Genomic DNA, 16,629 nt, shown 5'->3' with positions numbered 1-16,629 from the left:
GGTGTGTGTTCATGTGTAGTGCTTCTGTATACACATGTAAGTTGAATGTAAATTAATGGATACAGAGTGTGTGTGCACTGCATGTGTGGGATGTTTGCATGGGTTTGACTACATTAGAAATCACCTTTTGGGCCTTACAGCAAATGAAGGTCACACAGTTTCTCTCTGTCTACATGTGCAGTTGAAACATTTTCAGCACCAGTTTAGCTGCACCTATTGCTTGGACACCCCTTGCCAAGCCCTTTATGGGTGTGAGTGGTGGCTGTGTATGTCTGCAAGGAATGCCTGTCTGCATATGGGGTATTGTGCGGATGTTTGAATACAGGTGGTGTGGGTGTGCGTATAAGTGTCGGGCCTGTGTAGGATGCTGAGGTGTGGTGGCTGACTGTGCATGGGCGGGTGTTTCTAGAGGTGGTGGTGCTTGTATGTGTATGTGGGAACATTTGTAGAGGCGCAGAGGTGTTTCTGAGGCAGAATATTTGTGTGTGGTTGGGGGGGGGGACTTTTATCTATAGCTGTAGGGTGTGTGTTGCTGTGAGAGAATATTTGGCCTTGCCTGTGGCTGCTTGCAGGTGTTGCTGGGGTGGGTGGGTGGGGGGGTATCTGCAGGTGGGGGACAGTTGTGTCTATGTGTGCCCACAGGGTGTGTGTGAGAGAGACACACACACACACACACCCCCGTAGGCAGAGCGCTGGGAGGGAGGCAGTGCAGGCTCCTCTCTCAGGGTGACTGGCTGCGGAGTGGCCCATGAGAGGAATGAGGGGGAGACCCCGCGGCCAGCCCCTCTGCGCCCCCTCCCCGCCGCCCCCTCCCCACGGCGCGCGGCAGCAGGAGCGGGGCGCGAGGCGGGCGTCAGTGTCAGTGCCAGGCAGGCTGGGCGCCCGCCGCCACCTCCCCCCCGCTCCTCCTCCTCCTCCTGCGGGACGCGCCAGGCCCCGGCGGCCGCGCGATCGATGGGGTCCGGCCGCCGCTGCTCCGCCCGGGCGGCGCTGCTGCCCCCGCTGCTGCTGCTGCTGCCGCTGCTGCTGCTGCGGGGACAGGTCCGCGCCGCCGGGCTGCTCCTGCCCGGTGAGTGACCCAGCCCAGTGCCCGGGTTCGTTCCGTGCGCGGCCGGGCCCCGCTAACGCAGCCCGGCTGCCCTGCGCCGCCCGGGGCGTCTGATGCTGACAGCAGACGGGTCCTGCTGCCTCCAGACCTGGACAGCGGCGCTCGCTCTTTGCCTCGCCCCCCGAAACCGGCTGCTGGCCCGGCCTGAGTCCGCAAACACTTGCGCGCCTGCTCAACTTTACCCCCCGGTGGGACATGGGGCGGGGGTGGAATGAGTGGGACTTAACAGGGGTGAGGGAAGTTAAGGCTCAGGCCCCTCGCTGCCAGTGCTCAGCACCTGCGAAGATCAGGGCACTGCTGGAGGGGTTTGTTTCTTAATATTGGCTTTGATCCACTACTTTAAGCCTGTGTGGAGTAGTCCCAGTGACTGCTCACATGTCGAAAGTGACACTTGGGTGCAGTGCGGTTGTAGTCCCGTGAGTCCCTGGATGCTGGAGAGACAAGGTGGGTGAAATACTCCCTTTCGTAGGACCAACTTCTGTTATTGTCCCTGGGCATTTAGTGCACTGGATTAGGTATACCAAATTGTGATGGCCGGGTGTAGGATCCATAGATCCTGAAAGGTGTGCTGGGGTGGGGGTGTTGGTTCAATAAAAGATATTATCTCCTCACCCACCTTGTCTCTCTAAAGTTACACTTGCTCTTTCAGTCCTTTGCTGCTATTATTTTTAGAAATGGGCTTGAATCGACCTCCAGCTCTAAAGCATCCTTGGAAGATGGGGAGAGTTCAGAAATGGGACTGAACTTCACAGTTATTATTTTTATCTGTAGTGGTTTCAATTGGGAAAAACATAGTTTTATTTTATTTTTAAAAAATCTCTCATTTCTGAACAGGGTGCTGGACAAATCCTAGATGAATACAGTATTTACATAGCACCACAGAGGTGGCTGGCACTTTTCAAACATATGAGATTATTAAATGAAAAATAATTTATCTGAATTAAAATGTGCAAACTTTGTGGACTGTTAGGTTGCTTTAGTTGGTTTATAAGATGGACAGTGGTAAATATTTCTGTGACTGAACTTTTATTATGATGGTGGTGATTATTTTAAAGTTTTGTTTCCCCACTAGGAATCCTTCAAATAGCAAAATTAATATCAAAGAAATAAAACAGATGTTTAGTGTTTTTGAAAAAATCTAGAAGTACAAGGTTGATGTATCACAGTCTAAACAATGTTATATTAAATGTGGAATAAACCTAATAATTCTTCATGCATCTTCCTCCTCCGCAGCAGTTTCACTGCCAAGTTTAAGACTGCAGCGTTTGCTCTTAGTTTTCTTCCCCAGAGCCTCTCTTTCCAGCTCAGACTACATTCAGTAGGAGCAGAAATCTCACCAATGTGTACAGTAACTTTAAATCAACTTTCATTCTGCAATATACACTAATACTGCTTTTACACTCCCATTCTTCATGTGCATTCTGGAGATCAAAGGAATTAATAATAATAATAATGTTAAAAAACCATAAAAACCTGAACCAACCACTATGGACAAGGCACAGTATCTGTTTGACATTTATGCATTTTAGTTTTAAGAGAAAAACACTCTTGAATGTGTTCTCTCTGTGACAGTGCTCTCCATAGACAGGTAAATCTACGAACATCCCAGTGTGTAGACAGATACATGGACAAGGAGAGTGGGAGTAGTTACTTTGAGATAATGCATGAACTTAATTTATACACATTTAAGGTTTGTTGACAACTGATCTCCTCCATCCCATACCATTTTTCTGTCTCAGTGCTGTACATCCATATCTAATTGAAGGTCTTCTGGTAATTCCTCTCACCTCCAGAACCTTCTTTGCTGACCACTCCCAAGACTTGAAAGCTTCCCTTATAATGGTTTTCCTTATCCTGTCCCAAGATCCCACCTTCTGCTAATCTCGCCACCCCAGCATTGGTCTTCCCCTCATTTCCTGATGATCTTGATCAGAGGTATTTGTAGGGCATCCATCACTATTATCTAGACCAAAGATTTGCAATCTCTGTTCAATGGGTCATTGAGGTTCAGCAGCGTATTTGATCATGGCGTGTTGAGCCGGTTGGTCATATGATGCTGGCCTGTTGTCTTGTTCCCTGCTGCTAAACTGCTTTAAAAGAAGCTAAAACCATATTAATATTCTTCCTCATAAGCAATTGCTCTAGTTATTACGGGATGTGAGGTGATATGTGGAAGGAGAAGGAGATCAGTGCGATTGACTCCTGGGACACCTTCTCTTCCATTCATAATCTCTCTGTTACAATGTGATCCACATTGGGGAGGAAGGAGAAGAAGGGGGAAAGCTTGGGTACTTATAATATAGCCACCAAATACTGTATTAAGACTCAAGGAGGACCTCCGCTTCTGCTGATTTGTCTGCAGTCTCAGATCCTTCCCGTCTATGACTTCCTTTCCTACAGAACTGCCTTTTCCACTGATCTCCTTCCCCTTGACCATCCATGGGAACTCATTCTGTTTGTGCTGATTTGCATCTTTTTCTGCTGCCCTAGAAACTCGTGTTCTGATGATGTCTTCCCCTCCCTGTCACTCTTCTTTGATGGCCATCTACAACTCCTCCTTCATATCCAGGAATTCCTCTTTTGCTGATCTTTCTTATTCCTCGCTCCCCCTGCACTGAAGTTTCCAGCTGGATGTTTTAGCTGTGTACACTTTGTGCTTCTTGAAAGGTGACTGCCTGCTGTGTGTTTCAGCAACATTGCTCACCAGATGTGACTTTCACTTTTTATTTAAAAAAGCTAATTTGGGAGCAATAAAAACACTTGAATAACCATCTGTTTAATGGTAAGTAAAAGTTTGGCGTGTCTGGGGTTGTGATTTTGAAACTCTTGACTGAGTGAGTGTTCATTTTTTGTGAGACCTTTTTGTTAGTTTAAAGAATGTCATGCTTCCTAAGAGTGAGGTCACAGGCTTGAAATGTGATTTTTTTCAATAACTCGTGGTTTGGGGGTCTATAGATTAATGCTGTCTGCATGTGTGTCTGATTCTTAGCTCCATACAGAGACACAGGGTCGCATTTTCTGCTGCTGTTAATACAGTACAGTATAACTCCATGGAGTTACACCGATTTACAGCACCTGAAGATCTTGCCCATAATGTTTAAATGCAGATACTGGTGCAAATGTATGCATATACACAATCACGCAAGCTTGTGCTAATACACACACATCCACACATACAACCATCATGCAAGCATGTCTCGTGTGGGTCTCTTTCTCGCACATGCATGTGCGTGTGCACATACATTCACATGACCATTCAGCAACCAACCAAACATTCTCATGTTGCACCTTCTGACATCTCTCATGAATCTGTTTGTTTGTTTTTTTTTAAACAGATGTGGATGAGTGTGCCCAAGGGACTGATGACTGTCATCCAGATGCTATTTGTCAAAACATCCCGAAGCTGTACAAGTGCACATGCAGACTGGGTTACAGTGGTGAAGGGAAAACGTGTGAAGGTAAATTGACTGCAGTAATACACACTGCTTCGGCCGTAGTGTGTGTGTGCCAGACACAATCCTATTGCCATTTGCTGGTTAACTCATAGGATTGCAAAAGGGATTCATGGGAACATTTGTGACAAGCTGTTGACTCCTCATGTCATATATGTTGCCCAGGAATCTGATATATTCCAAACTTAATTATATATTTGTGTGAGATTTTAAAAAACCACCATCTTAAAAAGACAACAAATGCAGCCACTACTTCTGTCCAGCTCCTTAGATTTACTTTAGCTATAGAGTTATGGGCAGTATCCTTTTGAAAAGCCCTGGCTTGGAAGAGGCGAGATCGTGCCTTATTTCTACTGTGAATTTGTCTAGCTTCAACTTCTAGCCGATGAATCTTGTTGTACCTTTGTCTGCTAGTGTGAAGAGCCCCCAATTTCAAAATTGCTGTTCTGCACATAGATACCTATGTACTGTGACCAAGTCACCCCTTAACCTTTTCTCCATTAAACTGAATAGACTGAGCTCCTTGAGTCTATCACTATAGACTCATATGGCATATTTTCCAATCCTTCAGTCCTTCTTGTGGCTCTTTTCTGAACCTTTTCTAATTTATTAACATCCTTCTGGACTTGTGGACACAAGAACTGGACACAGTATTCCAGTAGCAGTTCCAAACACAGAGGTAAGATAACCTTCCTACTTAGGGTGACCAGGTGTTCGGTTTTAAACTGGAACACCCGGTTGAAAAGGGATCCTGGTGGCTCCAGTCAGCACAGCTGACCAGGCTGTTGACTGTCCGATTGGGGCTGTCTCGCCACGGGGCTGGCAGGCTCCCTGCTAGCCTCCGCGCCGTGCGGCTCCTGGGAAGCAGCCGGCATGTTCCCCCTCTAGCTCCCACGTGTAGGGGCAGCCAGGGGGTTTCGCATGCTGTCTCCGCCCCAGGCACCGCCCCCGCAGCCCCCATTGGCTGGGAATCATGGCCAATGGAAGCTGCCGGTCAGCACCTGCGGATGGGGCAGTGCACAGAGCCGCCTGGCCATGTCTCTGTGTAGGAGCCAGAGGGGGGATATACTGGCTGCTTCTGGGAGTTGCTTGAGGTAAGCTCTCCCTGGAGCTCACACCCCTGATCCCCTCCCGGGCCGCAGCCCCCTGCCCCAGCCTTGATCTGCCTCCCACCCTCTGAACCCCTCAATCCCAGCCCGGAGCCCCCTCCCATACTCCAAACCCCTCATCCCTGGCCCCACCACAGAGCCCGCACCCCCAGCCCTCACACCCCCCCTGCACCCCAACCCCCTACCCCAGTCCAGAGCCCCCTCCCACATTCTGAATCTCTCAGACCCAGCCCAGAGCCCCCTCCTGCACCCCTCATCCCTGGCCCCACATCAGAGCCCACACCCCCAGACAGAGCCCTCACCTCCTCTGCATTCCAACCCCCTGCCCCAGCCTGGATTCCCCTCCCATACCCCAAACCCCTCATTTCTGGCCCCACTCCAGAACCCGCACCCTCAGCCCAGAGCCAGTACCTCCTCCCACACCCCAACCCTCTGCCTCAGCCCGGAGCCCCCTCTCATACTCCAAACCCGTCATCCCTGGCCCCACCCCAGAGCCTGCAGGCACACCCCCAGCTGGAGCTCTCCCTCCTTCCCACACCCCAACTTCATGAGCGAGTGAGTGATGGTGGGGTGAGCAAGCGACGGGGGGTGGGGGGAAATGGAGTGAGTGGGGGTGGGCCTCAGTGAACGGGCAGGGCATGGGAGGGGCCTCGGAGGAGGGGTGGGGCAGGGGATGCGGCAGGGGTGTTCAGTTTTGTGCGAGTTGAAAGTTGGCAACCCTATTCCTACTAGAGATTTTCCTGGTCATACATCCAAGGATTGAATTAACCCTTTTGACCATGGCATCACACTGGGAGTTTGTGTTCAGCTGATTAGCCACCATGACCCCTAAAATCCTTTTTTGGAGTTGCTGCTTCCCAAGATAGAGTCTCCCATTGTGTAAGCATGGTCTGCATTCTTTGTTCCTAGATGTATAAGTTCCACCCTGTAAGTTTCAAGGTGTTTACCATAAAAGCAGGCTGGCCATTGACAATACATGGGAACAAATATAGCATTGATTCATTTAAAAGAAGTATTAGTTTCTTGCAGTTAGGGCTAAAGGTTTGTGCCTCAGGCTGAGTTGAAGCTGGTTTCAGCAATGCATGTGTAAGTTTGAAACTGGGGCAAAATCATGCTTGTCTGAACAATATCACAGAGTTATTAAAGTTCTAGTGAGAAAACGGTTTTGGCCAAGTCTAGGCACAGTAGGGGCCTGATCCAGCTCTGCTTATGTCAGTATGACTCTTTCCATTTTCTTCTATGGTAGCTGGATTGGGTCCATAAAAAGCAGAAACTTTAGCACCTGCTGTATTTCTTTGCTTCTTCTGTTCTATTTATCATATTTCTAAAAAGGGAAACAGTAATAAGAAGCCTAGCTTCAAAGCAGGGAGTCACTTACATTACAGTCATGTGTATGAGGGCCTTAGAAACATAAGAACTGCCAAACTGGATGAAACCAGTGGTCCATCTAATCCAGTATCCTACTTCTGACAGTCGCCCCACCAACTGCTCCAGGGGAAGGGGAAAGAAACCTTGCAATAGACAGAGTTATTTTTTGAATCCTGCTTGGTCTTACTTATGTATTGTGGAAGGAGTTCCACAGGCCAATTGCATGTTATATGAAAATATATTTCTTTGTATTCATTTTGAATTTCATTGAGTATCCCCTTGGTCATTTGTTCTGAGACAGGGTGAATAGAAGTTCCCAGACTATCTTTTCTATCCTAATTGTTATTTTATATACCTTTTATCATGTCACCTTGTATTCATCTCCTCTTTAAGGCAAACACAACCCAACTTTTCAATTTCTCTTTATGTGTGGGTTTTTCTATATCCCTACTTATTCTTGTCATCTGGCTAGGAGCTCACTCTATTTCTTTTATAGCCTTTTTCAGATGGCATGTCCAGAACTGACCATAGTATTCCAGTATGCCATTAATTTAGAGAATGTCATTATAATAGTTTCTCTGTTATTATCGATCCTATTATCAGCCAGCAATATATTGGCAGCATAGCAATGATAACTAGGATGGATCACAAAATCTAAAAAAATTACAAGAAAAATTTCAACGTCATTTTCTGTTTCACACGTTTTCACCCTTTTTTTGTTTTCTGTTTTTGAAAAATTTAATCACTTTTTAATTAAAATATTTATCAAAATGTTATCAGAATGGTTAGTGTAATTTTGCATGTACCAAGAAACCTGGATTTTGATAAACAAAAAAAATCTCTGACCAAACTGATGGTTTTGCTTAAAATTTTAATTAAAAATGGTGCAAAAAATATTAACTTTTTCTCACTGTTTTGGGCTTCGCAGTGGGTGAAATCCTGTCTTCCTTGAAGGCAACTGCAAAACTCCCATTAACATCTGTGGAGCCAGGATTTTACATGGCAGTTTTTGGTTTTGGGAAGGAGGGGGGAGAAGAACACACCCACCCACCCTGTGTCCATGACAAATTCATCCCAAGGGGGCACATGTACCTACTGAGTTATTAAGGTATTTTTATAATGAGCAGCTTCTTTAAAACATAGTTAGGCAGTGAAACATTGGGGGCTAAGTCTTAATTCCTGTTGAAGTTCTTAGTGCCTCTCAGAAAGTACAGAATGTGTTTTAAGATTGGGCTTTTGGACCCTAAAATGAGAAAAGCCAACCTGGGCCCCTCAGATGACACAAGGGTGGCAGAGTGCACTTGCTATAGCTAAGGCCAAATTTTTCACCTACAATTAGTCACCTATATCTATATTTGAGCATGTACTAATAAGTGTCCTGATTCCCAAAGGCTTCAGTGAGCACTGTAGATGGTGAGTGCCTTGGAAAACCTGGCTACAGTAGATTTAGGTATGTAAATGTGAATTTAGGGAGCCTTTGTTAGGGACCCATGTTTGAAAAATTTCACCTTAATGTTTTGGGGTAACTGCTACCATAGATGAAGCTCTAGTGGCTAGAGCTCAGGAGACCTGGGTTCTGTTCTTGGATTTGCCACTAACTTACTGTATGACCTTGGGCCGTTATAGTTATAGTGGTACAACCCCTCAGTGTAAATACAATTATATCAGCATAAAGGTGCTTTATACTGTTATGGCTATTGCCTTACAGGGGTTGTACAGGTATAACTGTTATGGTAAAAAACCCAAAACAGACTAACACAAAAAAAAAGAACTCAAATCCCAGCCCTCACTGTAATAGGTGCACTGGTAAAAAAAACTGTATAAAGACCAGACCTAAATCATTTAGGTGCATGAGTGTTGTGGTCCAAAGTCACTACATTGTTTTTGAAAATCTCACCCTTAGAAATCCCTAGGTGAAAATAACTGTGTAAGCTCTCATAGTATTATTAATAGTGTAACAAGCATCATAGGATGTCTGGGAAAAGCAGAGATTGGTCCAAACCAAAAACCTGGATCCACCCCCCCAAACTTTCATAATGGCAGAGGATTTAGGAATTGAAGCCTGGATCTGAATTTAGCACCAACTCTTTCTCTCTATTTTGGGTCAAACCAGAACCCTAGGATTAAACATACTGAACATTAAGGGATTCAAAATCTGTATCTGGATGTTGTGGCTTTGACCCATCTTTAGTCTAAAAGCTGTATTTGAAACTTTTGTCTGACTGTAAAAGGCTTTGGGTATTGTCCCTATCTCTTTCCCTCAGTGCCCTAACCATGCAGGTGAAATTCTGCTCTGTGCAAACAGATGGGCAGCAGAAGATGTAGGTACCACCTCAGAGTATCAGTGGGATTTTGAAGATGTGCACAGGCAAATTTCATCGTATGAGCTGAGTCCCAGATGCACCAATGGTGTTAGGAGTTTTGCTGTTGATTGAAATGGGGAAAAGATCATTCGTTGGTTTGTTTGTGTCTTTTAAATCAAAGCTTCTAGTGTGTGATTAGTTTATTTTGCTTAAGGAGTATTATGCTATAGATTGTTTTCTAGTACAAACATGAGCAAGATGAAGTCCTACATATTCAGTTTCTTTATTAGGAAACAAACAAAGTGTTGGTCATTTATCATTTCATTTGAAGTATCAAAAAAAAAAAAGGTGATTTAGGGCCAATGTTTAGATTGGGTGTTGACAGTTTTTAGAAAATATGTCAGATAGAATCGTATGAAAATGTTTTTTAAATTAAAGCTGTTTATTTGGTTTAAACATTCCCTTGCAGTATTTGCAACCTAAGCATTGCAGCTTTATGCTAGTGCTTGAGAATCAGAAGCTAAATTGACTCGTGCGTTTTAATAATCAAAACCGAGTCAAATGCAAAGTGAACAGACAACTTGAAATGGTAAATTAGATAGTTAAAATTCTTTCCATTTTAATAATGAGAGTATTGTGATGAATGCAGGTAAGGAAATTTATCATTTTTTAAAAATATGCAGTTTGATTCTCCCTCAAATTGATTCTATGTCAGTGTGACTTCAATGGATTTAATCCTGATTTACATCAGCATAAAATAGAGGAGAATCAGATCCATGATTTTTAATCTAACATCTTTTTTAATAAGCAGCTTTAGAAAGCTTAAAACTATACTGTAACACTGGTTGGGAATCCTAATGCATCTTGTCATTTTTCAGAAACATTGAACAAATAATGTGTTAAGTATAGTTCATTTGCAAAACAATGATGATTTAAGAGAGCAATTACTGTTCATATTTATACAATCATGTCAGGACCTGTCTATGCCAAACCAAGAAGCATTAATCAGATTGACTTTTGCTTTATCCCTCAGACATTGATGAATGTGATAATGACTTCAATGGAGGCTGTGTACATGAATGTTTCAACATTCCAGGCAATTATCGCTGCACTTGTTATGATGGCTTCATGTTGGCTCACGATGGCCATAATTGTCTCGGTAAGGAACATGCTTGCTAACATTGCAAATATTGATGCTAATATATCCCTTTTTAATTTTGTGAAAGTAAAAAACCTGTGATTCCTGGATGCTGTGTTAGATAAGATGTCTTAAACAAGAATGATACATATTAGACACAGGAATTCCAGGATTTGACATTTCAGTCTCTGTGTGACTGCTCTGTTGCTCAGTTTCCCCATCTGTAAAATGGGGGATAATACTGACACACTTTTTGTAACCGCTTTGAGTTCTTTGGATTAAAAATTGAAAAGTATCCTTCATTATTCTTTTAACATGTTTCTTTAGGGAAACTTTAATAAATTGATCTGTTTAATACTAAGAACATTTTCTATTTTTTGGAAGTGTTAATTTAGGGTCCATGCCCAGCCCTGTGTTGGGGTTGGGAGAAAGGAATCCTTTCTCCAGGTAATGGAGGAGCTATGCCTCACCCTCCCATTTATGTATCTTATATGGGCCCCATTTCTGTACTATCTGAGCACCTCACAATCTCTAATGTATTTGTCCTCACAATACCCATATGAGGTAGGGGAGTCCGATTGGCTCCATCTTACCGTTGGGGAACCAAAGTACAGGAAAGGTAAGTGACTTGTTCAAGGTTATCTGGGAAGTCTGTGGTGAAGCAGGGAATTAAACCCAATTTTTCCTGAATCCCAACCATTGCATCACCCTTCTGCTCTGTGGGTTTGGCGGTAACTGTGGCTCCTGCTTGCTGCTACGTGGTGGGCCATGATTGGTGGAACCGTGTAGTGGGTCTCCCTTCACACAAATGTGTGGACCTCTGTGCACCCCCTACAAATACTGCTCATCACTGCCTGAGCAGTGGGGCCATCACTGGGTAAGTTACCTCAGGAGATTTCCACTCCTGTTGGGGAAGGGACTTGCCCCCATTGCAGAATTTGAAGACTGTTGTGAGCCTTGCAAGGGTGATGAGATATTTCAGATTACCACGCAGTGTTTTAGTAATGGGACTAGGCCTCTATTAAATATTTAGGGCAAGATCCTCACCTGGTGTAATTTGGCATAGCTGCTTTGTCTTCGTTGGAACTACATCAGTTTACATCAGCTAAGGGTCTGGCCCGTAGACAAAGTCATGTCTGTTGGTGTGTAAATGGGAGAGGATGGGGAAGGCACTAAGTCCCAAGGGCTGCACTACCAAACCCTTGCATATGCCAAAGCTGGGTAGCCATATAGTCTGGGCAGAAGCATCTGAACGATTTATTGATGCTTTTTAATTTTAGGAAGAGTGTCTTATCCTCTCTCACACTTATTTAAACACTCAAGTAGAGTTCCATGAGGTTCACATTAAGGATACTCAACTGTGTGAGCACCTGACCTCTTTAATAAGGCAATAAAGGGGCATATTCTCTCTCCATACAAAGAACTCCTCTAGCACATGAATACATCTGGTCATATTCTGATCTTAGTAATTTCACTGGAGATACCTTGAATGTACACAGCTATAACTGAGGACAGAAACTGGCCCACTGTTGTGTTAATATAGGGTTTCTCATTATTGCTTGGCTGGTTGTTTTGAAAAGAACAACATTATTGATGCAATGGTTCGGAGGGCGGGGAGCATATAAAGGATAATATGGACTTTAAAACAATGAAGTTCAAATCACAGACCTCCTAATTTTGAGTGTTCCTTTGAAGATCTGATTTAAAATTAAAATAGATATTTTGACATGCAGCAAATTTGGCTTCATTTTCTGTTAAACTGTTTACTTACTTAGTTCATGCCACTTTTTTGTTAACTAAGCCGCATCTGTATTCCTGAAGACATGATATGTGTGGCTGGATTTTAGCTGAACAGACAATTACTTTTTGGAGAGAGAAGACAATATTCCATTATTTTGTCATGATCCACAAAGCAGAAACATTTTCTGGAGTTTCAAATCCACAGTACTGGAGAGTCTTGGTGGTTGTTTCAATACTGATTCCTTAGATTCAGATCACTGTCGAACTACTAAAATTAACTGTTTCTATTAAGACTGAGACATCTAGACCTCTTGGAACATAATTTTTATCTTCATTCTTTTCTATGATCATGTTGCGGTGCTAAATCCATCTCGGTTTAGGTACTCAGGTTGGCCCAGTGGTTTCAAGGGAACTTAAATCTATCACAGTGTTTGATTTCACTTGTTGGTAAGAACACAATGGCTTCTTCCTGTTTTTAGGAACTATTTTATGCAAAAAATGTTAAATACTCATTTAAAAAATCTTAGCCCTAGTACTGTAGCAGTGAGCAGAGTGGGGAGAACATGATGCACCAAATGCGGTTACATAGGAGCAAATGAGAGCAGAATTTTGCCATGACACTTTTATGGCCTGTTTTCCTGGGTGTCGAGCATCCATAACTCCCACTGAAATCAATGAGAGCTGTTGGTGCCCAGTCCTTCTGAAAATCAGACCTGTAAGGTTTATACTATAGCAAGAGGCTACAGAAAGCTTAAATCAGTGATGAGTAAAATTCAAAAGGCTTGGAGGTTGAGATGAACACTTCAATGTTCAGGGACTTAGCTGGAGCTTTTCTACTCTTTGTATCTCTTGGTTCTGCCAAATTAGATGTATATCTGCAAGAACAGACTTTCTCCTGAGGTTCCCCATACTTCCTGCCTCTGGTGAGGCCATAAATGTTACAAGATCAGCATTCCTTAAACTATTTCGGTAACTTTTGCTTCTGTCCCTGGCTACAACCCGGAAATACAGAAGCAGCCACAAAATAAGAGACAATGAGGTGAAATGAGGAGGTGGAGGATAATTAATCAGACATTCTTAAACTTCAGAAAAGACCTAGCATTGGCTTGTAGTTTGGGTGAAGGTTCCGTGTGATGATGCAAATTGTGTCCAAATTGGGTTACCTGTCTCTCGCTTGAACCTGAGCCTGAGGTTTTTAATAATTTTCTCTTCCTCTATCTCTGTCTCAGAATGAAAATCTTCTTTAAATGCCCTGATCTATAGACCCACTGAGGCTTTGGTCAAACATCTATTTTTAATCTATACTAGTTGCACACTTTGAGATCAACCTCCGGGCACTGATTTATAGCAGTGACAGTAAATGCAGCTGTGCAGATACAAATCCAGTCTCTTTATTTTTCAGATACGGATGAATGCATGTTCAACAACGGTGGTTGCCAGCACCTTTGTGTCAATACCGTGGGGAGCTATGAGTGTCGTTGTAAGGCAGGGTTCTTCCTGAGTGACAACCAGCACACATGCATTCACCATTCCGAAGGTACTGGTTCTTTCCTTCCAAACAGTGAGCAGAAACTTCTTATGGGAGCACATAGCAGACTCTTAAGCATTTTCACAAACATTTAGAGTTCTCTTCAACAAGAGAAGAGGTTCATTGTTTGCCTGCCCCAGAGGGTATGTCTGCACTGCAACAAGACACCTGTGGCTGGCCCTGGTCAGATGATGGGCTCATGGTGGTTGGACTGTGGGGCTATAAAATTGCAGTGTACATGTTGGGCTGGAGACTGGGTTCTGGTCCCTCCCACCTTGCGGGAATTCTTCAGTCAACGTAGTTATTGCCTCTTGGAGAGGTGGATTACCTACACCAATGGGAGAACTGCTCCTGTCAGCATAAGTAGTGTCTACACTGAAGTGCTACAGTGACACGGCTGTGCTGCTGTAGCATTTTAAGTGTAGACTTACCCAGAATACTCTTGACTTCAGGGGGGCTCTGCAGACAGCCCTCATGCTATCCATTGTAGAATCAGAGCCTGGAACGCTGTCAAATGAGATGACTTTGCCATGGGAGAGAGAGAGTCCCTTTTCCTTTGTATTTCCTCACCAAGATGAATGGTTCCTTCCCCCCTCTGAACTCTAGGGTACAGATGTGGGACCTGCATGAAAACCCCCCTAAGCTTATTTTACCCGCTTAGGTTAAAACTTCCCCAAGGAAGTTATTTTATCTTTTGCCCCTGGACTTTATAGCTGCCACCACCAAGCGGCTAATAAATATATAAAAGGGAAAGAGCCCGCTTGGAAACGTCTTTCCCCCCAAAATCCTCCCAAACCCTACACCCCCTTTCCTGGGGAAGGCTTGATAAAAATCCTCACCAATTTGCATAGGTGAATACAGACCCAAACCCTTGGATCTTAAGAACAATGAAAAAGCAATCAGGTTCTTAAAAGAAGAATTTTAATTGAAGAAAAAGTAAAAGAATCACCTCTGTAAAATCAGGATGGTAAATACCTTACAGGGTAATCACATTCAAATTTGGATACTGTCTGACGGATCGAAAGGCAAAATCAGTTGTTTTAACGCATGTCTGTACCTGATTCCTGGTGGAGAGCTCTTCCCTCTTTCTCTGTCTCTTCTTTAGTAAGTCTTGAGAAGAATTCTGCCTTCCCCATTTGTCCTGTTCCAGCAGGAGTAACAACTTCTTTCCCCTCATTCTTCATTGTATCTTTTCCATTTCCTCCCCAAATTCTCTTCCAGGATCCATTGTCTTGCTGCTCTTGTTCTCCTCCGTTTTGCTGTCTCTTTCCCCTTCACCTGCTTCCTCATTTTTGGTTGACTGATTCCCCATATTCCATGACACTAAAGCTGGTCAAACATTTGTTGTCAAAACATTTATGTTTGCCAAAAAAGGGTGGTTTTGACCAAAAAGTAATTTTTTTCTGAAAATTTTAATTTTGGTCGACAATTTCTGCTTTTTCATCGAAAAACTGGAAGTGAAAAACCAATACCTTTTCAGTAGAAATTTTCTTTTCAAGTCAAATTTTTCACTTTTGTGAAAACCAATAATTTTTTTTTGCCAAAAACCTCATATTTTTACCTAAAATGCTTTGAGAATACCAACATTTTTTCAGATTTCAGTTTTTCATTGAAAACCCCAAAAATTTTAAACTGCCTCTCCATGGTTACCTATTTTCCATCTCCCCCTTCTTCTCTTTTTCTTCTACCCCATGATGGAGCCTCACCTCTCTCTTCTTCTGTACATGTAATCTCTTCTGTGCCCATACTTCACTTTATCCCTGTCCCGTATTTCTCTGACCCTCCTCCCATTTCTCTTTCTCTTTCTTCCTCCCCTGACATTTGTACCCACCTCCCTTAGCCTACTTCTATAATAGGGAAAAACAGTCATGTATTTAGGGCACAGGATTCAGATACAGGAGATCTGAGTTCATTTTCCTGCTTTGCCACAGATTTCCTGTGTAGTTTTGAGGAAGCACTCAATCTCCCTGTACTTCAGTTTGCCATCTGTAAGAGCACTTCCCTACCTCCTAGGGGTGTTCTGAGGATAAATCTGTTGATGTTTGTGGACTCTCTGATTCTGCGGTGATGTGGTTCGTATAAGCAGCTTAACAGAGTAAGGAGGTTGTGGAGGTGGGCAGGAGTCCTGGCCTGTGGATAGAATGAGAAGGCAACTGAGTGGCTATTCTGTTGCTCCAGCTGATTTGCATGTTGAGGTTGACTTGGATTATTAGCTTCCTGGAATCCATCCTTCCTCATCTGCTGTGCTCCACATTGTCTGGCTCAGGTCTGTGAGCTGGAACACTGCAGGAGTTTTTAGAGGCAATAGTCAGGTGTGATAGTTATCTACTGTAGTGGGGTGGATCAAGATCAGTGTGGTGCTCCAGATGGTTCTCTGGCTCTGTTTAAGCCTTGCGTAGGTCAGCTGGGCTCATAACCTCCCATTGAGTTGTGCACAATCATAAGTTTTCCTTGACTACATGCCCTGGATTTATTCCTCTTCAGCTGTAAGCGACAGAACAAATGCTTTGTGAGGACATTGCATCAGTAATAGCGATAAATCACTTGCCTACCTATGGCTTTTCTCTTTGTTGTTTAATTTGCTTCATAATACCTGTTAGGGGGCTTATTCCTTCACCCACTTCCTTCCCTGGTCCTTCTCGCATGAACAGAGAGCAACAATACCCAAAGTCCAAAGGTGCAAACAATTCGATGTTTATTGGGGTGAACTTCCAGCAAGCATGATTCCAGTTTCCTTCCTTAGTGTCCCCCTGCCCAACTCTGACACCACAGAGCCTTACACCTGTGTCCCTGTTCCCATTCCTGCCCTTAGCCAAACATGATTCCAATTTCCCTACTCCCATTCTCTGTTCCCATTTCCCCCTTTAGCAAAACATGATTCCA

At 43.8% G+C, this 16,629-nt stretch overlaps 1 protein-coding gene across 1 annotated transcript in view; it reads left to right on the top strand.

Annotated features, from left to right (window-relative positions):
- Window positions 1–748: 748 nt before the first annotated feature.
- The window catches only part of SCUBE2 (signal peptide, CUB domain and EGF like domain containing 2), a gene marked incomplete at its 5' end in the record, with an annotated part of 63,932 nt that continues 48,051 nt past the window's right edge, over window positions 749–16,629 (top strand). Inside the window, 5 exon segments of the mRNA XM_084630884.1 lie at window positions 749–802; window positions 805–1,069; window positions 4,444–4,566; window positions 10,374–10,499; window positions 13,621–13,755. Coding sequence (XP_084487010.1) covers window positions 749–802; window positions 805–1,069; window positions 4,444–4,566; window positions 10,374–10,499; window positions 13,621–13,755 — 703 coding nt within the window.

The sequence above is a fragment of the Lepidochelys olivacea genome (genome assembly GCF_965140295.1).
Source record: "Lepidochelys olivacea isolate rLepOli2 genome assembly, chromosome: 6".
NCBI lineage: Eukaryota > Metazoa > Chordata > Testudines > Cheloniidae > Lepidochelys > Lepidochelys olivacea.
The sequence above is the reverse complement of the archived record's forward strand: the minus strand, read 5'-3'. Positions and strand labels throughout refer to the sequence as shown.